Source organism: Budorcas taxicolor, chromosome 10 (genome assembly GCF_023091745.1).
Source record: "Budorcas taxicolor isolate Tak-1 chromosome 10, Takin1.1, whole genome shotgun sequence".
Taxonomy (NCBI): domain Eukaryota; kingdom Metazoa; phylum Chordata; class Mammalia; order Artiodactyla; family Bovidae; genus Budorcas; species Budorcas taxicolor.
In genome coordinates, this window is record NC_068919.1 from 86,506,822 (window position 1) to 86,528,016 (window position 21,195).

A 21,195-nucleotide genomic window follows, 5' to 3' on the forward strand; every position below is an offset into this window, starting at 1 on the left:
TGACTGTAACCCAAACCTCTTTTTATTGTCTCTGTTCTTCCAGATAGCCCTAAAAATATGAGCTGAGAACTAACCTGGCTGGTGGGGGCTTAGGCACTTGATTCCTGAGGAAAAATGGAATACACATCTGCTATCGCTCATCTCTGCCTCTGCCAGTCTGGAACCTGCTGATTCCCGTCCCCACACACAGGCTGGAACATCCCCCTCCTCTCCGCTCACTGACCCATGGTGCTGGGACTCTGGGGGCACACACATAACCGCCATTCCATCAAATCCTCTAAGAAAACTGTGAAGTGGTCAGCAGTAATGCTGAATGCCAGATTCAGGATATCTGTTACAGATGGCCAAACTGAGGTTCAAGAGGAAAAAAAAAAAGATGGTTCTCGAGTGTTGTTTCAAGAACTAATGCCAGTCCTTGTGGTGATGTTTTCACTGCTCCTCAGCAAAACTGGAAAAATAAGAATAGCAATGAGTTTTCATAAAGCAGAAATTATTCAATTTTTGACTTATGAGACTATGGCCTATCTTCTTTCCTGTGTCTTACGTGAGGGAAGATGTTGAAATGCCCATCATTTGTAAAATGGTATCAATAGGAGCTGGGATGTGAAATTAGATCTTTTGAATACTTTCACTGCTATTATACTATTTTAATTAATTTTAAATAACTTTAATTTTAAATTCAACTTCATTAAAGTAAGTATTAAAGAATTACTTATATCGCAAATTATATACTAGATTGGATACTTGAAAATATCTTCAAATAAAACTCAGCACAAAGTTAACTCTTCGCGGCACACTATGTAGGACTGAAAACTCAAATCCTCACGTGGTCTGGGAGAAGGCTGAGCAGAGGTGCAGTTCCTGACCTCCAATGTGCAGCAGGCACTCTGTGAGGGAAGAAAGAAAAAGAAGCCTTTTTGCAAACCCCTAAGTGTAGCATTTCAAGGAGCAGGTCTCCCCCTGCTGGCAGTGGTGGTGGCAGAATGAGTCTTAACCCAGGACTGGTACTGAGGACTCCAATTGGAAAGGATTCCGCAGCAAGAAGAGATGGTGCTTGGAAAACCACTCTCCATCACAGAACCCTGAGTGTGATGACAAAGATGAAAAGAACTCATGGCACTTTGATAGGAAACTGTCATCAGAGGATGCTGATTTGCAAACCCTGGTGAATCAGCAAAGAAAGAAAAAATTTTACATTGGTTAGGCTCTATAAAAGATTCATTATCCATTTTCATGAATTGGTTATTCTATGTATCTAATTATATACAATAGAACCATACAGTAGCTCAATTAAAATTATGCCTATCAGTAAATTAGTCGGATTCATTTGGTTCCACTACCAAATCTGTTTTTGAAGTTCAAATGACTGATACAGCATGGTCATTAGATAGGTGAAACCAGGGAAGTAGGACTTATTTGCGCTTGTGGAGGATTAAAATAATCGTCACACCTTTGCTTATTTCACCCTTTCTCTTTTGGCTGGTACGCACTCTGCTCTCAGCCACTTCCATTACTGGATATCCTACTTTTACCTGACCTTCCTAAAGCTTTACCTCCTGGTCTCTTTCTCAGTCAACAGCAGAAAACAAGCAGATTATTTTTCCTTTGATTTTATTAGATTTTGTTCAGAATCCACTGGCAATTCTCTCTCTCATACAAGTTATTAAAACATATCTGTATTTCCTGTATCAGATTCTAAGGTATTTGAGGGCAGACACTGTTTTATTCTGCCTCGAGAAGAGGCAGTATGGCCTAATGGTTTAGATCCAGGGCTTAGGAGCTCTGTCATCATGGACAAAAGCTTCAGTGCTTTCATCTAAAAAATGGAAACATTAATAAACAGCGACCTCATCAACTTGTACAGACATCAGTAAGAGAATGGGCTTCACTGGTGGCTTAGATGGCAAAGAATCCGCCTGCGATGCACGAGACCAGGGTTCAGTCCCTGGGTGGGGAAGATCCCCTGGAGAAGGAAATGGCTACCCACTCCAGTATTCTGGCCTGGGAATCCCATGAACAAAGAAGTCTGACAGCTACACTCCATGGGGTCACAGAGAAGTCAGACACAACTCAGTGACAGAACTCTCTCTCTCACACACACGTGTAAGAGAATACATACAAAGCTGCCTGGCTCTTCATTACTTGATAATTGTTAACAGTCCTTCCATCACCTAAACAAAAGCCATATATGCTGCAGGGACTCAATTATTTGTTGGTAGAGCTTATGCTAATAAATACATTTACGTCTGGTAATGTATTAGCATTATCTGTGTCTGGAGGACTAATGGGATTACCTATGACTCTGCAAGGCTTAGATTACCAACAGAGGGCGAATTTCCCCTACCCATCTTCTAGATCCAACGCTAACTTTCCAGGATGCTGGTAATCAATGCACTGCACAACCAAGTAACCATTAGCTACACGTGGTTGCTGAGGACTTGAAATGTGCACAGCCTGAATGAAAAAAGAAACCCCACTTTTTCATTTCATTTAATCAGTTTCAGTACCCCCTTGTGATTAGTGGCTACCCTACTGGACACGGCAGCTGCAGAACTTGCCTCTACCGGTGGCAATCTTCAAATTCACCTGTGTCCCCTTTTCCAACTGTAAAATAACTTTTCCTAATTTAGGAGGTAACCTTCACTGATTCAATGCATCGTAACTTCAACTGATCGCAAGCCCCCCCCCCCCCCCCGCCCTTTTCTTTTGTTTAGCTGATAACACGTTGTTCGTGGTGACACTTCAAGAACTGGCCTGAGAAACAGGATCCATCTGAAACTCAACATTTCGGCCAGTCGCACAATGCGTCATACATCAAATGACATGAAATCACCCATCAAAAAATACTGATTGCGTCCCTGCCACGTGAAGCACTGTCTGGAGGTAAGGAAGGCAAACCGAAGCCGCGAGAGGCTCGGCAACAAGATGAGCAGTGCTGGGGGCGGTGGGGGCGCGGTCCGGGCAAGCCTCCTTCGGGCCGAGACCCGGCGAAGCTGCCCAGCTGCTTCCGCTCGGGCTTGAGGGCAAGTCAGCCTATGGCTCGTCCCGGTCCCCAACGCCGACGGCGTCTCGGGGTACAAACCGAGAGAGCGGTCTCCTCGGGCTGACTTCCACCCACGCCCTCAGAAGAATCACGCCTCCGGCCTTGTCTGCTAGAAGCCGACCCGCCCCGGGTTCTCCAGACCCCGCCTCAGAACCGCGCCCCACGCCCGCTCCACAGCAGCTCCTATAGCAAAAGGTCCCCGTACAAAATGGCGGCTCGGTCTGAGGAACTACTAACCATAGAGATGGCCGCCTTCCGCGGAGAGAGCGCCGACCTCTGAGGGGACGCCCGCCCCCCGTTCCCTGAGGACGACGTGCCGGCGTCGTCTTCCGGCTGAGACTGGAAGAGCGGGCGCCTCCAAGGGCCCTTCTAGGAGAACAGCAAGCAGTCTCGGTGGTGCCGAGTCATCCGAGCCGCGTCACGTGACTGGCGAAAGCCGTCGCGGAGGCGGCGGGGAGCGGGGAGGAGAAATGGGCGGGCGGCCGAGAGGGGGGACTGCTTGAGACGCGACGACGACGACGACGAGGTTGTCATGGAGCCGCGGGGCCGGGCTCGCGCATGCGCCGCCGTACCCACGGGTCGTCCGCTTGTGGAGCTGCGACCCCGGTCCTAGGTGAGCGACGGAGGGCTGCGGGGACAGGGGAAAGGGGTTTGGTTGAGGAGCCGGCGGAGAGGAAGCGGGCGCAAGGAAGAGGAGGAGGGAACAGGAAAGACGGAGAGCGGGCACTTTCGGGGTGCCGAGGGCCAGATGGTGGGAGCTGGAGGTGATGGAGCAAGGGGTGATGCTCCCTGCTCCGTTTAGTCGGTTGGTTTTGTTACGAGGGTCAGAACCGCGAGGGAGAGGAGGTCACGGGTGAGGAGGGGCCTGTGTGTGGGGACCAAGTAGCGCTGGTAACCCTGTGAGGGTCCTGCCCGCCCCCCGACCCGGTTTGGGGTTGTGGGGTGGGGGCGCGGGTGGGTAGCGCCCAGTTCTGGACCCGGGGCACAGGTGTGCTGTCTTTTTCCAGAGACTCGCTGTCACCCACTTTGCTGGTACTTTTCCCCCCCCCCGGGTGACCATCTTGTACCAGGCATGGTGCCAGGGGGTGGGGAGGTGGCCGAGAAGGTGGCCAGTGCCAAGTACGGAGTGAGTGGTTGACGGTGGGTGGGTTCAGGGGACCTCCGAGCCATCTAGGCCCCAGGGCACCGGGCCGCAGCCAGGCTCCGTGTGATTGCCCAAGTCCTGGCAGTACTGCATGGCCTGGGCGTTTACCCTGGCAGGTTGGTGGCATGCCAGTCACAGCACAGTCCAAGGGTCTGCCCAGTTCTGCCCTGCTGAGCCGGCAGGCTGGTGGGTGCCTGGAGGACGCTCCTGCTGCCTGGCACAGATGTATCGTGGGCTGGTGCGAATGGGGAGGGGTGGTGTGCACTGTTAACTGCGAACTCTTCTCCAGGCAGGAGGGTTTGAGGAAGTTCGCTAGTCTCATCTAATTGTTGAAAGAGCAAAATGAGTAAGCCATACATACCTGGTTCCAAACAGAGGACATTTGTATGGAATCCGGGTTCAGGATCTTTGACCAGAATTTACAGTCAAATCGAAGCGTGCAAATGGTTGTGAAAGGGAAGAGGAGTATTAGAGGTGTAGGTAGATGGTTGTGTTTTTTTTCTCCTTTGTTAAAACCCACAGACATTCCCCCCAGATTGGTATCTCTGAAAATGCAGACCAAGAGAAAATGACTTCAGAGGAAAGCCTAGTAATGCATTTATAATTCCAACTGGGATTACTCATGGCTTCGGGGTGGTAAAGTCTTAATTTTCTCTGGCCGTGTATCTTTATTGTATTTAAGCCTCTGCCTGGGCTTTCACCTCACACCTCTGTCTGTGCATGCCTGTTATACACGTGACACATTTTAAAGGGAACTTGAGCGCTCAGGAAAGTTGCCAAGTTGTCTATTACAGAGGGATCTGCAAGCAGCTTTTCAGATCCTTCCCTTGTGTACCTTGGGCCTCCTTTTTATCAGAAGCCTGAATCTCCATAGAGATTGCGGATTAGACCAACCTTTAGTTTGGCTGCTGGATTTAAAGGTGAAATGAGGGGTGGCTTAAAATGAGGCGTGGATGAAATACCTGTTTCCTGCAGGAGACCAGACCTAGACATTAAATCTTGAGGTGACCAGGAAATGCAGACTCCTGACCTTCAAGCTGTTCAGGTGTTTTGGTGACAGCTAAGCTGTTAGACCTGTCCTGAGGCTCGGCAGGACAGAGGTTTGTTGGAATTTATTATTCTGTGAGTATACCCCACACATGAATTGTTAGGGGCTGAGGTTGCAGAGGTGAAAACTCAACCCTTGAGGTTGAAGAGATGAACAGATAATTAGACTAATGTAAGAAGTGCATAAATAGAAGAACCAAGTGCTGTGCCTTGCTTGTTAGAATTTTTTGTCTTACGCCTATTGATGTAAACCTCTAGATACATTGGTTCACTTTCTGTTGTGAGTTTTAGTGTATACTTCTCTCTCTGGGAACCTTTTGGACCTTGTGTTACATGTGCGCTTATAAGAGGCCTTTTTCAGGTCAGTTCAAGCTTAGCTCGGAGTCCTTCTAATGCAGAGTTAGGCTCATGAGGATCTGAGATGTGGGTAAGACAGTTGTCGTGGTTTCCAGTCTGTGCCAGGAATTAGAGATCGTGCAGTGGGTATGAGCTTGGTAACCCATCTTCAACCCCTGGTCAGTTTATGAGCATCTGACCTTATTGTAAAATGATACCGACCAGGAACATAATCTTCTTGAAGTTTTCAGACTTTGCTATCGGCGTGGCCCTGGGTTTGAGGGCACCATCTCTCTGGTCGGGGGCCCCGTCTGTGCTGTGTATGAACGGGTCTGTTGTTCACTGGCTAACTGACATCTTCAGCGCCACTCGCAGGAGGGAAGCGCCTCTCTCAGAGGAAAGGTTGGATGGCACGTAGCCCTTTGTTCTGATGCCCACTTGAACTTCTCCTGGACACTGAGACTGCTGAAAGAGAATTTTACTTAGGACAGAGGCTTTCATATTTTTAGCACTTCCACATCGAAAGCAGTCACTTTATTATTCTGAAGTAGATTATGCAGTCTCTAATTGCCACCAGGTCCCCAGAATCTAAAATTTTTACATCTGTTCTCCTTTTAATGTCCACATTTTAGCATTTTGACCCCACAATCAGTATCGTCCTGAAAATTCTCAGACGAGCTGGATAAATTCCTGTGTATTTTCTGTAGCTCCATTGACTGCAGCTTAATAGCAGTAGCCAGACCTTGTTCCTTGTCTTGTTGCAAGGATTGTGGAAGAAGTTGGGATGCTTTATCTCAAATGCCTGTAAAATAATCCATTTCATAAGATAATGTGAAACTTTGTCAAGTTCTGAATTAGTTGCAACTGCCATGAGCTACCTTCCCAATCTAAATCAGTAGCAGGGTCAGGCTTGAATTTAGTCTGATGGCCCATCGACCAGGGAGAGCTGCTGCCGTTTTTGAAGAAGCCCTCTGTTCAGTTTCAGACAGCAGTGTACATTTGTTGGGTTTCATACAAAAGGATCCAGATTTAATTAGAGAACAGTTTTGCATTTTATTTTGCTTTTTAAACTGACTGGTCCATGCTGTCAGACTTCCTTGCTGTCCAATGGAGAGGCGTGCACACACGTGGCGTGCCATGAGAGGTGTGACAGGGCCTGCGGTGTGGGAGACCCGGGTTCGATCCCTGGGTTGGGAAGATCCCCTAGAGAAGGAAATGGCAACCCACTCCAGTATTCTTGCCTGGAGAATCCCATGGACAGAGGAGCCTGGTGGGCTACAGTCCATGGGATCACAGGAGTCGGACACGACTTAGCGCTGTCTTTTTTTTAACAAGAGGTGTGACAGGGCCGTTTCCTTTCATGCTCATGGTACTAAGTGTGCTCCATCAAAGAGTGCTCAGGGTGGCGTGGCCTGAGTGGGGAAGCCACTCACCTTGAATGAGTTAGGTATGGTACAGGCTGATTTTTACTGGGAATTGTGTTTAATTCAGTCTCATTCTGATCAGTGTGCATTCCCTTTAGTCCACTTACACTGTATGCAAAAGAGCAAGAGAGCTGTTCAAGGATGCCTGTAAGCATCCTTGGCTTCTATTTAATTTATTTCCAGTCCCTCCTCTGCTTCTGGAGTGGTTGATGTTCTTCACTAGATCCTGTATTAGCAGAAACGTTCACACTCGGCATTTTCAGGGTGTTTTCAGATACGCAGCTGTCTGACAGGGGCCCCATGTTTCTCTCTACTTAGAAGGACGAACAGATGGAGTCGAAAATGAATCGTGAATAAGAATGCCTCCAGGTATAGCTTAAACGTACTACCTCGGTCCATTTTGTCATGACAAAACACCACCGACCGTGTAGCTTATAAACCACAGAAATTTATTTCTCGCAGTTCTGGAAGCTGAAAGTCCAAGCTTAGGGTGCCAGCATGGTCAAGGGACAGCCCTCTTTTGGGTCACAGACTTCTCACTGACTGTGGTGCAAGGGGCTGGGGACCTCTCTGGAGCCTAAGGCACTCATCCCATGAGGTGAAGCTCTCATTACCTAAGCCCCACCTCCTAATACCATCATCTTGGGGGATTAAGATTCCATATATAAATTCTGGGGGGACACAGACATTCAGATTGGAGCACTCGTCCAGTTGCGTTGTTATTGCTGTTTTACCTGTTGGTCCGCTGTTCTCTTTATCCGTGCAGTATCCTTGTGTTCTGACTGTGCCGCCTTTCCAGCTGCCATCCCTTGGCTGTTCAGAAAAGAAAGTGAAAGTGTTCGTCGCTGAAGCGTGTGTCCGACTCTTTGCAACCCCGTGGTCTGTAACCTGCCAGGCTCCTCTATTCATGAAATTCTCCAGGCCAGAATATTGGAGTGGGTTGCCATTCCCTTCTCCAGGGGATCTTCCCGACCTGGGGATCAAACCCAGGTCTCCTGCATTGGAGGCAGATTCCGTAGCATCTGAGCCACCATGGAAGCCCTAACTGTTCAGAGGGCCCTGTTAAGATATCTTGAAAGGGCTCATTGGTCTCACAGTTTGCGCTGTTAACCTAGTTCTGGATCTGCTTTGAACTAGCTGTGTGTTACTGGGTCAAATCTAGGCGTCTCTCAAGGAAGAGGGGAAGCAGGTCTATCTGATTCACTCTGTACCCACCACTAGCACCATGCCTAGCTCACAACAGGCACTCAGGAAGTATTTTTAAATGACTGAATATAACTTATCTGAGCCTCAACTTCCTCCTCTGTAAAATGGGATAACAACTGAGAAGGATGTTTTGAGGCTCAAATGAGATAATCTTAACATCAATAATGTTACGGGTGTTTGTGGATCAAAGCACTGTGTATCTGGTTTTCTGTGTGCATAGACGTACTTTCTAAGCCAGAATGTGGCATGCATATATAAGGAGTTGTTTTTTGATCTGGTCACTACCTCCTCTAATTTGAGAAACTACACTCGGGGAGGTGGCAGAAAGTCTCGGGCCTGCGGAGGTATCCTGGGAAGCAGGCCTGGTCCGAGGTGGGCATCCCCTCTCCTCTCTTCTTCTCCCTCAGGGAGCATTCCAGAGAGCTAATCAAATGTGCCTTTGTTAGCAGTTTACAAAGCTTCCACTGAATGGTCTGTGTGCTTTGCATTTGTAATGGAATTAGAGGGCAGGGAGAGGACAGTGAGGCTGCCTTTGGATGGAAACCATTCTCCTGCTGAGTAAACGTGTAGCCTTTGTCTGCTGAGACCTCTGAGAAAGTGCCGGCTGAGGACGTGGGCGAGGCCCGTGTCCTTTGCCCCGACTTTACTCACTGGTGGTTCACCTGTCCTAGCTCTCCAGGCAGTGACTTCTTATGTAACTGTTGTTTTTTCACAGGGCAGTCCAGATGAAAAGAGTACTGATGTGTCCCCTCGCAGCCCAGTAAAACATGGAGAGGAAGAACCTGTCCAGAGAGGGCTCTCGAAGGCTGTCAGCCAAACCAAGCAAGGGCTCAGAGATGAAAAAGGCGTCTCGTCAGCTCGGCCTGGCAGCTGCTGAGTCAGATAAGGACTCTGGATTTTCAGGTTAAAATTACCTTATCCTTTCTACACTGTAGTGAATGATTTGCCTGAAAAATGTCCTCCGTAAAACTCATTTGTGTGATAAGGATGGGAAGATTTCACCCACAGGAGAAATGAATGGCTCTCTGGTCTCTTAAAATGGTAGTTCTGTTGCCACATGGCAGGGTATTCATCAGAGTCACAGTGGGGTTAGTTCTGAAGGAACGGTTTGATGTCTTTTTTCAGCTCAGACTCTCAACTTCAAATCTTACATGTTTCCCCACTGTGGGAAGTGGTTATGGGAGAAAAGATATAAAATACTCATAATTCTGTTGTCTTTCCTCCTTTCTCACAGGAATAGTTATATTGCAGTTACACTGCATTCCAATAATCACATTGGGAAAAAAAACTGCATGTTGTCACCACATAAAACAAATTAAACAAAGGTAGTGGGGTCGCACAGAGTCGGACACGACTGAAGTGACTTAGCAGCAGCAGCAGCAGTATATAATTTGTTAAGATATCTTTTTTCTAAGAAAGTATTTTGTTATGTTTAAAAACATTTCCTCCTGACAGCCCATCCCTGCCAGTGTTTGCTCTTTGTGTTTGGTCTGTGAGTCTCCTGGCCCCATTCCAAACCTGAGTACCTATTAGAGATGAGAAAGCAGGACAATTTTCCTTAGTATTTTTTCTGAAAGAACTAGCTGCATACCCAGTAAATCTTTTAATTTTGTGCTGAGGCTTTTTTTAATCTCCAGGTCTGAGAGAAGTGGCTTAAATATGGCTTGAGTGGCAACATTTTTGGCCCAGGGGATGCAGAGAGGTGATGCCAGGGGATTCGGCCTGGGCCGGCATCCCGAGAGCAGAGCCCTCTCCTGGAGGAAGATTTTTCAGCCCACAGAGACTAATCAGTCCATCTTGTCGATTTATGAATTTATAGTGAGAAATGCAGCTCTTAGGAACCCTGAACTCTCTCACCCTTAGATTTGTAAATTTTGAAGCTGCAGGGGAAGCCAGGTTATCAATAGATTGTTGATCTGAGAGGAGCAGAGCACCAGGTCAGGGATTAGAATAAGTACAGTTCAGGAAAGTTAGGGCCAGCGTCTAGCTCTTTGGGTTTTTCTTCTCAATTTTTTCCCATTGTTTCTCAAGCTTGCCTCATCATAAGGCCTTTCTGAGGCATTTGTTTAAAAACACCAGGCCCCTCTCCTGGAGATTGTGACATTGAGGGTCTGCGGGGAGGGCCTGGAGTGTGGGTTTCCTATTTTTACAAGGGTCTCTGGTGATGCCTGTGATCAAACAGGTTTGGGAAACTTTGCAAGCCTGCTGCTGTTGCTGCTGCTGCTAAGTTGCTTCAGTCGTGTCCGGCTCTGTGCGACCCCATAGACAGCAGCCCACCAGGCTCCCCCATCCCTGGGATTCTCTAGGCAAGAACACTGGAGTGGGTGCCATTTCCTTCTCCAGTGCATGAAAGTGAAAAGTGAAGAAAGTGAAGTCGCTCAGTCGTGTCCGACTCTTCGCGACCCCATGGACTGCAGCCCACCAGGCTCCTCCGTCCATGGGATTTTCCAGGCAAGAGTACTGGAGTGGGGTGCCATTGCCTTCTCTGTCTTAATATCATATTGGGTGTTTTTTTTTTTTTAATATCATGAAGGTAATATATGCTCATTGTAGAAGCTTAGAAGTTTAGGTACATGCAGAGAAGAAAATAAATATTAACCATAATCCCACCTCCTGTTTTTCTCAATACTGTGGCCATTTTGGTACTTCCTCTGACAACTTCAGCTCCTGTTCAGGCCAGCTGTTTTGTAGCATGTTGCACAGTCTGGGTAGTTTTTCTGAAAGTTTCCTATTCTCAATGCAGCAGTGCCTTAAGAAGTTTTGTGCTGTTCAGACATAAGGCAGTCTTAAAAATACTCAGACTCATATGCCCCAGAAGGTGGTCCCAGTGAAGGCCTCCAGCCACTTCTGGGCCAGGTGCCAATGGTGTCATCCCTGCTGGAGTTATCCTTGCAGTTCCTTGGGATGTGATGTAATTGGCAGTTATTAATTAGCTACAGTCCGTATTTAGATTTTTCGCATTGTCTCAATAGTGTCCTTTATAACTGTTAGTCTTTTTTGTATATTTGCTTGATTTGGGTGCAGAACTCAGTTGAAGGTTGTGCATTTCATTTCATTGTCCTGTCTTTTCGATCTTAGTCTAGAACAGTTCCCTTGTCTTCCCTTTCTTTTTTTTTCGTGAAATCGACATCTTTTAATGAGTTAGGCCTGTTGTTTTGTAGGATGTTTCACACTGGACTTCTCTGGTAGCTTCCCCAGTATTAGAAACAGAATAAACATTTTTAAAATAGAAAACTAAATTTTTGATGTTATATCCTCTCATTGCAACACATGAGGTGACTCCTAGGTTTGTCTTATTCTTGGTGATGCTCTGATTAAGGGAGTAATTGTAGACCAGATTTCTTTATTATGAAAGTCCTCCTTTCTCTTTGTAATTAATAAGCAGTTTCTGGGATGATACTTTAAGATTGTGTGACTCTCCTGTTTGCCAACAACCTCTTGACCAGTGGTTTTTGCATCCACTGATGATGCTTACCTGAACCAGTTATTAAATTTGTGGTTTGAAAAATGGTGATCTAATTCTATCATTCCTTTACATTTTATTAGCTGTTGATCTTCTTTAGGGAAACACTTCTCTGCCCCCTTTGTTGAGCATCACTGTGGATTCATGGAATTCTTTTCTGATTTGGTTTGTCAACCCATTATCAGTATTCTTTCTGATACCAGGTTGTCCCACATTGGGTCAGTGGGGGTCCCTTCTAGATGGCACCTGTGTCTTTGACATGTCTTGCATTTGTGTTTGAGCGCTTCCTTGCTTTCTGGGACAGTAAGATGTCTAGGCTTCCCTGCCAAAGACATCAGCTATTTCTCCAAGGAGCCCTGGTTTCCTTTTCATGCAGAACGGTATTTGCGTAGAAAACAAGATACATGTACTAGGTACATACTTTTCTTCTGAAGTTCTTTGTTTCTGGCCCAATAGCTCTTAACTAAAGGTGCACACCTGGATTACTTGTGCTTTGTGAAAGTATGTGTGCCTGGACACCAGCTAAATCAATTCCGTAGATTGAGGGGAAGGCCCCAAGACCCATAATTTCTGAAACGCATCTCTGGAGAATCTGATTAAAGGCAAGTGTTGACAGTTGCACTCTTCTAAATTATAGTCACATTCCAATCTCGCCTCATCCAGACGACACTGAGATTTTTGACGAGCATCTAGGGTATCCCCAGCCTCCTTACTGGCAGTCTGTTGGTTTACTCCAGCAAGGAACTAATTAAGTCCTTTCTTTATGGATGTCACGTAGAGCAACCTTCTTTTCTTGGCTGTGGAGAGAATCTTTCCATCACCCGTTGTACAGGATCCCCAGTAGGCACACTCAGCATGCATTCAGGACACTAACAAAGGAGGTGCTTAACTGGGTGGAAGAGGAAAACAAAGGAAGACATCGTAAGCCTCAGCTTGATGAACTTATCCAGGCTTTTGCAATTAGGAAACTCAGGAGGCATCTGTTTTAGTTTCAGCGAAGTGGTAAGTCTTGGGGTTTTATTGTTACTTGTTTTTGTTGTTGTTATATCATGTGGTGCCTAGAGCCTCTAAAGATCTTCATCTTTTCTCAGGTTCCATGCACACGCCTCTCCCTTTTCAACCACAGATTCTTAAAAGTAATAAGCTAACTTTGAAGCCTTTACCCACTTCTGTAGACTGGTGGTGGTTACTTTCACGTGAACCCTAATTGATGCTGGCTGTTGTCTATGAGAGAGTTAGAACGGAAGTCTGCCGTCCTAGTGCGGTGATCCTTAATCTCCTGGGGTGGGAGAGAGAATTATGCATCCCATTGAGAATCCCATGAAAGCTAGACATGCTGGAAGAAGTCTCAAAAGCATGGATCACAAATGTTCTATTCGATTTCAGGGCGTCTGTGGCTCCCCAGTAGGACTGGTTGGGAGCCTGAGTGAACTGACTGTTTCTCTGCCCAGCAGATGGGAGCTCAGAATGCCTGAGCTCGGCCGAGCAGATGGAGTCGGAGGACATGCTGAGCGCCTTAGGCTGGAGCCGAGAGGACAGGCCAAGGCCAAGCTCCAAGCCCGCGAATGGAGCCTTCCCGACACTGTCCCCCATGGTGGTCATGAAGAATGTGCTGGTCAAACAGGTGAGGAGGACCGCGTGCTCATCACTTCTTCGCACACTCGAGTTTCTGAGCTTCCTGTGTACAGAGTTTCTTTCTGCCAAGGAGGGGTTTGAGAGGCAGACCACCAGAAACCACACCAACGCGTGCTGCTCTCCTGGGAAGAGGGTGTGGCCTTTTAGCTCCTTACCTGGATTGAAAAAAGGAGTACAAGAGTCAGGACGTGTATTCTCATTTTCCAGACAGTAAGACTGCACCCCTCATTTGTCCAAAGGTGTCTGGAATATCTTAGTCATGTTTAAAGGAACCAAGCAGAAATGTCCTAACTTCCATAGTACATCTAAGATTTGACAGAGTTTAGGGTTGAAGCAAGAGGCTCTTTTTTTTTAAGTTTGAATTTCCCTGGGGACTTTGAGAAGTATGTGAGAAGTAGAGGCAATTTCCCTGTTTCTCACATTATATTCTGAGCATTTTCTTAGTAATCAGCCAGAGCTATGTCATTAGCGAAAAAGCAACTCTTTGGTATAGATATGACTCTACCAGCAGATTCCACACAGCATTGCCATAGAATTGAATAGTACCTTGTTTTAGGTTTTATTACATAACTATGCAAATTATGTGGTTATTATCTAGATATGGAAGAAAAGATTTAGATAGAAAATCTAAGCTTAACCCCAGTGTTTGAGTCAGAGAACTCAGTCGTATGAACTTAGTTAAAAGAACATGTAACCTTATCCTGCTTTGCTCTGAAACAGACTAGTCCTTTCGTGGTTCTGTTAATGAGGCTGTTTGAAGCTAGTGAAGTTTGCAGTCTGGCTGTGTGTAGGTGACCTTCCCACCTTAGGTGGAAGAACATGGCTGTAGCCTGACAGGAAACCCTAATGTCTTAACTCTTACCTAGTTATTGCTGAGCAACTCAAACTGATTCTCAACAAGGCAACCTGGTGAGTTTGGAAAAAGAATTTGAAGACATTTGCTTTGACAAATCATATCTCAGCTGGAAGCACGTCTCTCCTCGCTGAGACGAGGAGATTTGAGAATAAAGATATGAAATGGAGCCCAGATGAGGTTGTTCAGGCCCCACCAGTGCTCCTCAGGACTCCTGCCTCCTGCTGTTTCCTCGCTGCCCTCCTCTCCGGCCCCTTGCCGCTCTTCCTTAGGCATCTGTGTTTTTTGTTGTGGGTGTTGTGGTAGTTCCGGAAGGCAGAGAACAGCCCAAAGTTGCTGGTGAAGAGGCGGGCCCAGCAGAGCCGTCGTCTTCAGGATAAAGACCCACTGGAAAGGCTTGATCAGAAGACAGGAGGTTTGGGGGCAGAATGACCTGATGGAGCGGTCTAGGAGTTTTGTGTTTTCACATATGCTAGAATTCCACCACATTCCAAATTTTAAAAATCTTTACTTATTATATAGTGTCTTAATTATTGCTTCTTGGTTTTAGGTATTTTTCTCTTGTGAGTCTGATTCCAGTTCTGTCAATGTCTTCTTACACACAAATTATTTCCTCACTGTGGACTTCAGTTACCTCATCTTTAACATGAGGCCTTATGTGAAATGATTCTGAGATCCTGTGCAAGTCTAAAATCTTGTCTGGTATTCCCTTAGATGATTTCAACAAGAGTGGTAACCTTGTACAAATCTAATAATTGGGACAAACAGACTAAATCAGCGGGCATAACAGCAGCACTAGAAAGAGTAACCTTGGGAGAGCAATGAATTGGGTATTTTCTGGGTCTGTTTGCCTTGGAAGTCAACCCCTGTGGTGTGATTGACCAAGGGAACAGCCTGAAGTTTTGCTTTTGGCTGAGCTGCACTGGGCTGATCTCTTCTTTGAAAGACTCCTGATTTCTGTATCTCCTCTGCTGGGGGAGTGTGGTTGCTGGGCCCAGCATTGCTTGCTTGTTATTGTAGCACCTCTCAGTATATTTGAATACCAGGAGGACTCCAGAATGGACTTTCCAGGTCATCCCACCCTTTGCACAGGAGCTGAAATGTAGTTGAACTTGGCTAGGAGTTCCTAACCAGGTATCTAAGGAGCTGAAATGTGTGCAAATCAGGTGCCCACGTGGGAGCAGGGTCCGTCACTTTCCGCAGATAAATCATGTGACTCCACCAAGGGGGAGAGCCTCTGTCAGGGCTCTCTCTGCCTGGCCTCAGGTGTTTATTACTTTATTCTCAAGTCTCCTCATTTCAGTGAAGAGAGCTGTGCTTCCTAGCCGGGCTCAAAGACAGGAGAATACCGAGACAGCCAGGTAAAGTCACAGTGTGGAAGCACTAGGTGGCGGCTGTTGCTGCCTGGCAGAGCTTTGTGGTTGGTGAGGGTCACTGCCGTAGAAGCGGACCTGTGGCCTCCTGACAGTAGCAAACTTCTTAAAAAATACGTAACTTTTTAATCAAAAGTGGATTTCACATAAGAGAGATCCCACAAGTAACTAAAGGAAGACTTGACTTTGGTGTAAAGTCACATGGTGGTATTGAGACAAGCACGATTTAATTTATGCCAGCAAATCGTACCATTCGTACTTTCATTGCCTCAGTTGTGACCTTGACTATGTCATTACTCCACCTACCTACGCTTTTCTTTTTCTTGAGTGACAGCACTTGAATAAAGATAGCCATTTCCTCCAGTTTTCCCTTAAGAGAGAAGATCTGTGATATCAGACCCAAGTGAATATTGAAGCCACTTTCATCTCGAGTCTTATCAAGAAGGGCTGCCCTGTGTGTGGGAAGCTCTGTCCGTCCATCTGGGTATTTGCTTTGCCCCATGGACAGCCGCAGGTAACGAGCGGTTTGCCACTCTTTCCCTGTGTCTGCAGGGCAGCAGCTCCTCCCAGCTCCAGTCGTGGACTGTGCAGCCCTCCTTTGAAGTGATCTCTGCCCAGCCACAGCTCTTATTCCTTCATCCGCCTGTCCCGCCTCCTGTCAGCCCGTGTCACGCTGGTGAGAAAAAGTCGGACTCCAGGAACTACTTGCCCATTCTCAATTCTTACACCAAAATAGCCCCTCACCCTGGCAAAAGGGGCCCTTCCCGCAGCGTGGAAGAACGAGGAGACGGCGGCATGCAGAAGAAGGTCTGTACTGAGAGACTGGGGCCTGGCCTGTCTGCTCGCGAGCCAACCAAGACTGGTGCTGGCCCCCCACAGCCCCTGACCCCCGTGCCCCTTGGCGCCAAGCTTGCCGAGGACTCGGCTCTGCAGGGCGTGCCCTCCCTGGTGGCGGGTGGCAGTCCACAGACTCTGCAGCCAGTATCCAGCAGCCACGTGGCTAAAGCTCCCAGCCTGACCTTTGCCTCCCCCGCCAGCCCCGTCTGCGCGTCCGACAGTACCCTGCACGGGGTGGAGAGCAGCTCCCCGCTATCCCCGCCTGCGGCCAGTTACAGCTCCACTCTGTGGGCCGCCGAGCATTTCTGCCGCAGCCCAGATAGCTTTCCAGAGCAGCGGCAGAGCAAGCACAGGCGCTTTCAGAATACCCTGGTAGTCCTGCACAAATCCGGTTTGCTGGAGATCACTTTGAAAACCAAGGAGTTGATTCGTCAGAACCAGGCAACTCAGGTGGAACTCGACCAGCTCAAGGAGCAGACCCGGCTGTTCATAGAGGCCACTAAGAGCAGGGCTCCTCAGGCCTGGGCCAGGCTGCAGGCGTCTTTAACGTCAGGGTCGGGTCATTCCGGCAGTGACCTGGAAGCATTCTCTGAGCAGCCAGACATGTAACATCGAAGGCATATTTTCCTGTTACTTGAGTGCTGCTTTTTAACTCTTATACTGTTACCTACTCCTGTTTCCCAAAGCTTACATAAGATCTTTTCCTTTTAAACTCAGACTGTTCGTTGGTTCACTTACGAAGCCACATGCCAGGACCTGGCTGCTGTCTTAACCTGTGGCCTATGCACAGTTTACCTGTGTCTCTGTTCCAGCAAGGACCTCAGGTTTGGGTGCCCTTGAGCCCCTCTTCCTCAGCCCGCAGGCAGTTTGATGGCTCATGGGGCAGAGTGTGAGAGGTGATCGTGTGGGCCCCTGCTGGCTGTCACCCCCCGCCACCCCACTCACCAGCCGTGATCGAGGGTGCAGTGATGCAGATGAGTGCACAGAGCAGCACCCATCGAGTCAGGGAGCAGGTGACATAGGAGCCCTTCATGGTTCTTCCCCTGAAGGCCTCAGTCACAGACGAAAATGTAAGAGGAGGGCGCTTGCCTTCCACAAGGCCCTGTGCCCTTTGGCAGAAACCTGAAATGCTTTGGCACAGATTGCTCTTCGGATGCAAGCACTTAATCACTTAAAGCTTTGTTTTTTTAAACTTGAAAGTCAAAGAGAAAGAGTAGCACTGTTAACTCTTACACTTTAATCATAAGCCAGATTTTTCTTAAACTGGTAGGCGAAATACTTCAGATTTGTAAAGTATAGAATGGATTTAGGACCATCTGGAGCTACAGTTGATGAATTGCATTTTTGACTCATAGAGTCTAAAGAAAGGAGAAACGGCTAGCGTCTCTTGGTTAGGAGCTGGAAGATTCTAGTAATTTATGCCTTTTTCTCCTCTCTTCTTTTGAAACAATGCAACCTGTTTTATATGTGAAAATCTTAAAGACAGCTTCATGGTCTCCAGTTGTGTAATCCAAGTCAGCCCTGTGCGACCACTTTTTTTCCCTTCTTGTTTTTACAAAAGAAGAAAGAAAATATTATTAAGCTTGATTAACTTTGAATTAAAATCATTGCAAGGTTATGACATAAAAGTCTACAAAAAATTGGAAAACATTCTTGTTATCCGTTTTCTTTCCACATCCAGAGTTCTCATTTGTCTGATGTCACAGTGATGTGGAGCAGTCTTCCATGTTTCTTTTATGCATTGGATTTTGGCAGTAAAGCCAAAAAGGTATAGTGGGTTCTGTGAAGTCCATCTAGAAACAGAGAGTATTATGAGGACTTGCAGGTGTTACACACTTTTTCAGCTTCATTGTAAACCAGATTTCTAGGTTGTAAAGTTGCCAATTTCTTATGCTCCCATTTAAAAATTTTCATTCTCTTGAAAATCTTAAGAAATCCTGTATGACCAACTTCATTTTTTCTGCAAGGAAAGTGGTCTTGAAGTTCTTCCAAGGCTAGAAGCTCTTCATATAATTTTAAAATTACAAGGCTTCGAATTGCCTGCATTTTGTTCTCAAATGCAGTTTAGAAATAAACAACCCGGTAAACTCCCTTAGACTCTCCTGATCAATGCAGAATAATTACCTGCCTTGTGCTTTCCGGAAGAGTTTCAGAAATCGGAGCAAATAGGTCTTTAAGCAGGTTCAGCTGCTTTTAATATTTTTTCTCTTGGCCCACTCCTTTGCCTCTCCTCCATCTGTGTGGTGCTACTGCAGCTCCACTCTGCACACCATGCTAGGAAGCTTCCTTTTTGGCAGAATATGTTTGGCAGCAAAGCCATAGAAACAGGTGCATTCAGAACAGCCTGGGCACCAGGCATGAGTCTTACTGAGTCAAAAATCTGAACACACTTGCTGAGAACCAAATTTACGCCATCGGAAAACTCCCCTGTGGAGCCGTACGCATCTTGGGCTCTTCTTCCTAGATGAAGGTTTGCACTTCCCTCCTGTCAAGCAAAAGACACCGAAAGCCATCACCAGTGCTCGTTGCTGAGTGGCAGGGAGAAGCAGCGCCCACCCTGGCTCCTCTCAGGTCTTGTAACTTGGTGTGGTGAGTCCCTCTAGGCTGTTGGCATGGGTGTTCTTTCCCTAGTGGAGGAATAAGCAGATGAAGCCAGGTAGAGAAGCTGGTCCACCAGAGAGACATCCACTGAGGCTAGCAGACGTGTGGGGCCAGAAGCCAGATCGACAAGTGGAGGAACCTCGGAGTTAACCGGAAGGACCTGCGTTGGTTTCTCACGGCTGTAAGTAGTCACGGTCTTCTGATACGTGACCTGATCTCTTCTGCAGTTCTGTGACAAAGCTGTTGTTTTCTGAAAGCTGTTCTTAACTTACATCAACCCTTAAGTTTTGGCAAGATGGTGTTGGCAGTGTTGAAACACATCTAGAAAAAGCTGCTGATTCAATTTGTTATGGGAATGGAGTTCGGTGACATTTGTAATTTATTACACTCTCCTTGCTTTTATTGATTATGGTATTGTCTGACTTTGATTCTTTTGGCAGAACAGTAACTCGTGCATATATTGAAGTGTCTTTCCAGCTATGAATTCTTTACAGTAGAGGTTTCTTTACCAAATGTGAATTCTTTTGAGGAAGTATGAAGTTTTGGAGAAATTGACTGTGAAACGTCAGAGAAAAATAAAAGTCACTTACTTGAAAACTATTTGGCCTTTGGGCTTTATAACTGCTTAAAACATTGAAATCAAGAGTAAATGTTCGATTGATAAAGGTTTCATACGCATATACTCAAGGTATTTGGGGATGTTGAGATTAGACACTGAACTTGTGGAAATTCACTGTTCAGAAATTAAAGGCGATACAGGCACTCTTAAGATAAATGGGTGGTTTGACATTATTCTCTAGAGTCATGGAGGGTTTATATTGGGTAGGTTGGGAGGAGAAAAGAGAATACAGTCCAATGATTTCTTCCATCTGATATGATACTTTCACAGATGGAATTTTTAAATGACAAAACCACTGTAGTTGTCTACTGGGATAAACTAAAGCCACATTAAGTAAAGATCTTTCTACTACAGGGAGGTCCTTAACGAGTGCCTCTCCGTGCCTTTTCGTTCATGCTTCTCTGAGTTGATTCCTGAGGCTCTGCTCCTCCTCAGAATTCACCTATGGAGTCTCAGTGGGGAAATCTGTTGAGTCTTCCCTGTCCTGAGGCCAGTCAGGACACCCCTCCTGGGATTTTTTTAAGTCACTGGAAAAATAAGAAACTTATCCTCATTTAAAGTCCTGAAGGATTGTCATAGTCTTAATTCTTACAGCATTATTCCTATCCTACACAATTTTTAAAGTAACTTTTCAAAATACGGCTGGAAGCGGCCCCTCCTGAAACAGAGAACCAGCCTCCCATAAGAGATGGAATCCAGAGACACAGGAGCCCGGAGTTGGTCCCGAGAGGCTCGGGAGAGCTGGGTCGCTCTCACTGTTGCTCCTAGCCCTTCGGCGTGATTCCTGCATGTGGAGACACTAGCCTGTTGCTAGTGTGTCCGCTTCGTCCACGTCCCTTGGGGCATCACTGCAGAGCGTGGCCTGTGCGGTGGGGACCAGAGCCCTGTGTGCACCTCTCGCATCTGTCCCTCATCGGCTGGCTGACTTTGGATAGGCATCCCTCCTCTCAGTGGAATAACGGAGAATCGGAAGTTGTCCTCTCTGGGGTGCTTCCCAGCTTTAACTACGTGTAAGATCTCTGACTTTATTACAGCGAGCCTGGTGGTATGTTATCTGATAATAACAGCTCTTCCTCAATTTACTGTGGGGTTCCATCCTGATAAACCCATCATAAATTGAAAATACCCTAAGCCAAAAATGCATGTGATCCACCTAACCTACTGAACCATCATAGCTTAGCCCAGCCTCCCTTAAACGTGCTCAGAACACACACGTTAGCCTGCAGCTGGGCGAGCTCATCTCACACAAGCATTGTAGGCAGATTCTGTACCATCTGAGCCACCGTAGGGGCTAACGGGTTAGGTGTGTCACGTGCATTTTTGACTGTGGATAGCTCAGTAGTTTGTTGATTGTTGCACTGAAAGTGAAAACGGAGCAGCTGTCTTGAGTAGAGAATGGCGGTGAGTGTGTCGGTTGTTGACCCTTGCGATGGCGTGGCTGACTGGGAGCTGCCCACCGTGAGGACATAGGATTGTACTGCGCATCACTCGGCCAGGGAAGAGATCAAAATTCCAAGTAGGTTCTCTACAGAAGGCCCATCTCTTTCGCACCATTGTAGAGCCGGAAAATCCTAAGTCAGAGACCGCCTGTAATCTGTTAAATTTTAAAGAAAA

General features: G+C 46.8%; 1 protein-coding gene across 2 annotated transcripts; it reads left to right on the top strand.

Annotated features, from left to right (window-relative positions):
* Positions 1-3,528: 3,528 nt before the first annotated feature.
* On the top strand, positions 3,529-19,556 carry CIPC (CLOCK interacting pacemaker). 2 transcript variants are annotated; one of them, XM_052646599.1, is made up of 4 exons: positions 3,529-3,656; positions 8,916-9,103; positions 13,118-13,287; positions 16,077-19,556. In XM_052646599.1, the coding sequence occupies exons 2-4, from the start codon at positions 8,968-8,970 to the stop codon at positions 16,968-16,970; spliced, it is 1,200 nt and encodes a 399-aa protein (XP_052502559.1). In that variant the 5' UTR covers positions 3,529-3,656; positions 8,916-8,967; the 3' UTR covers positions 16,971-19,556. The 2 variants fall into 2 exon arrangements, with proteins under 2 accessions (XP_052502559.1, XP_052502560.1); XM_052646600.1 differs by lacking the exon at positions 3,529-3,656 and adding an exon at positions 3,876-3,896 and having other exon boundaries at positions 8,921-9,103.
* Positions 19,557-21,195: the final 1,639 nt, after the last annotated feature.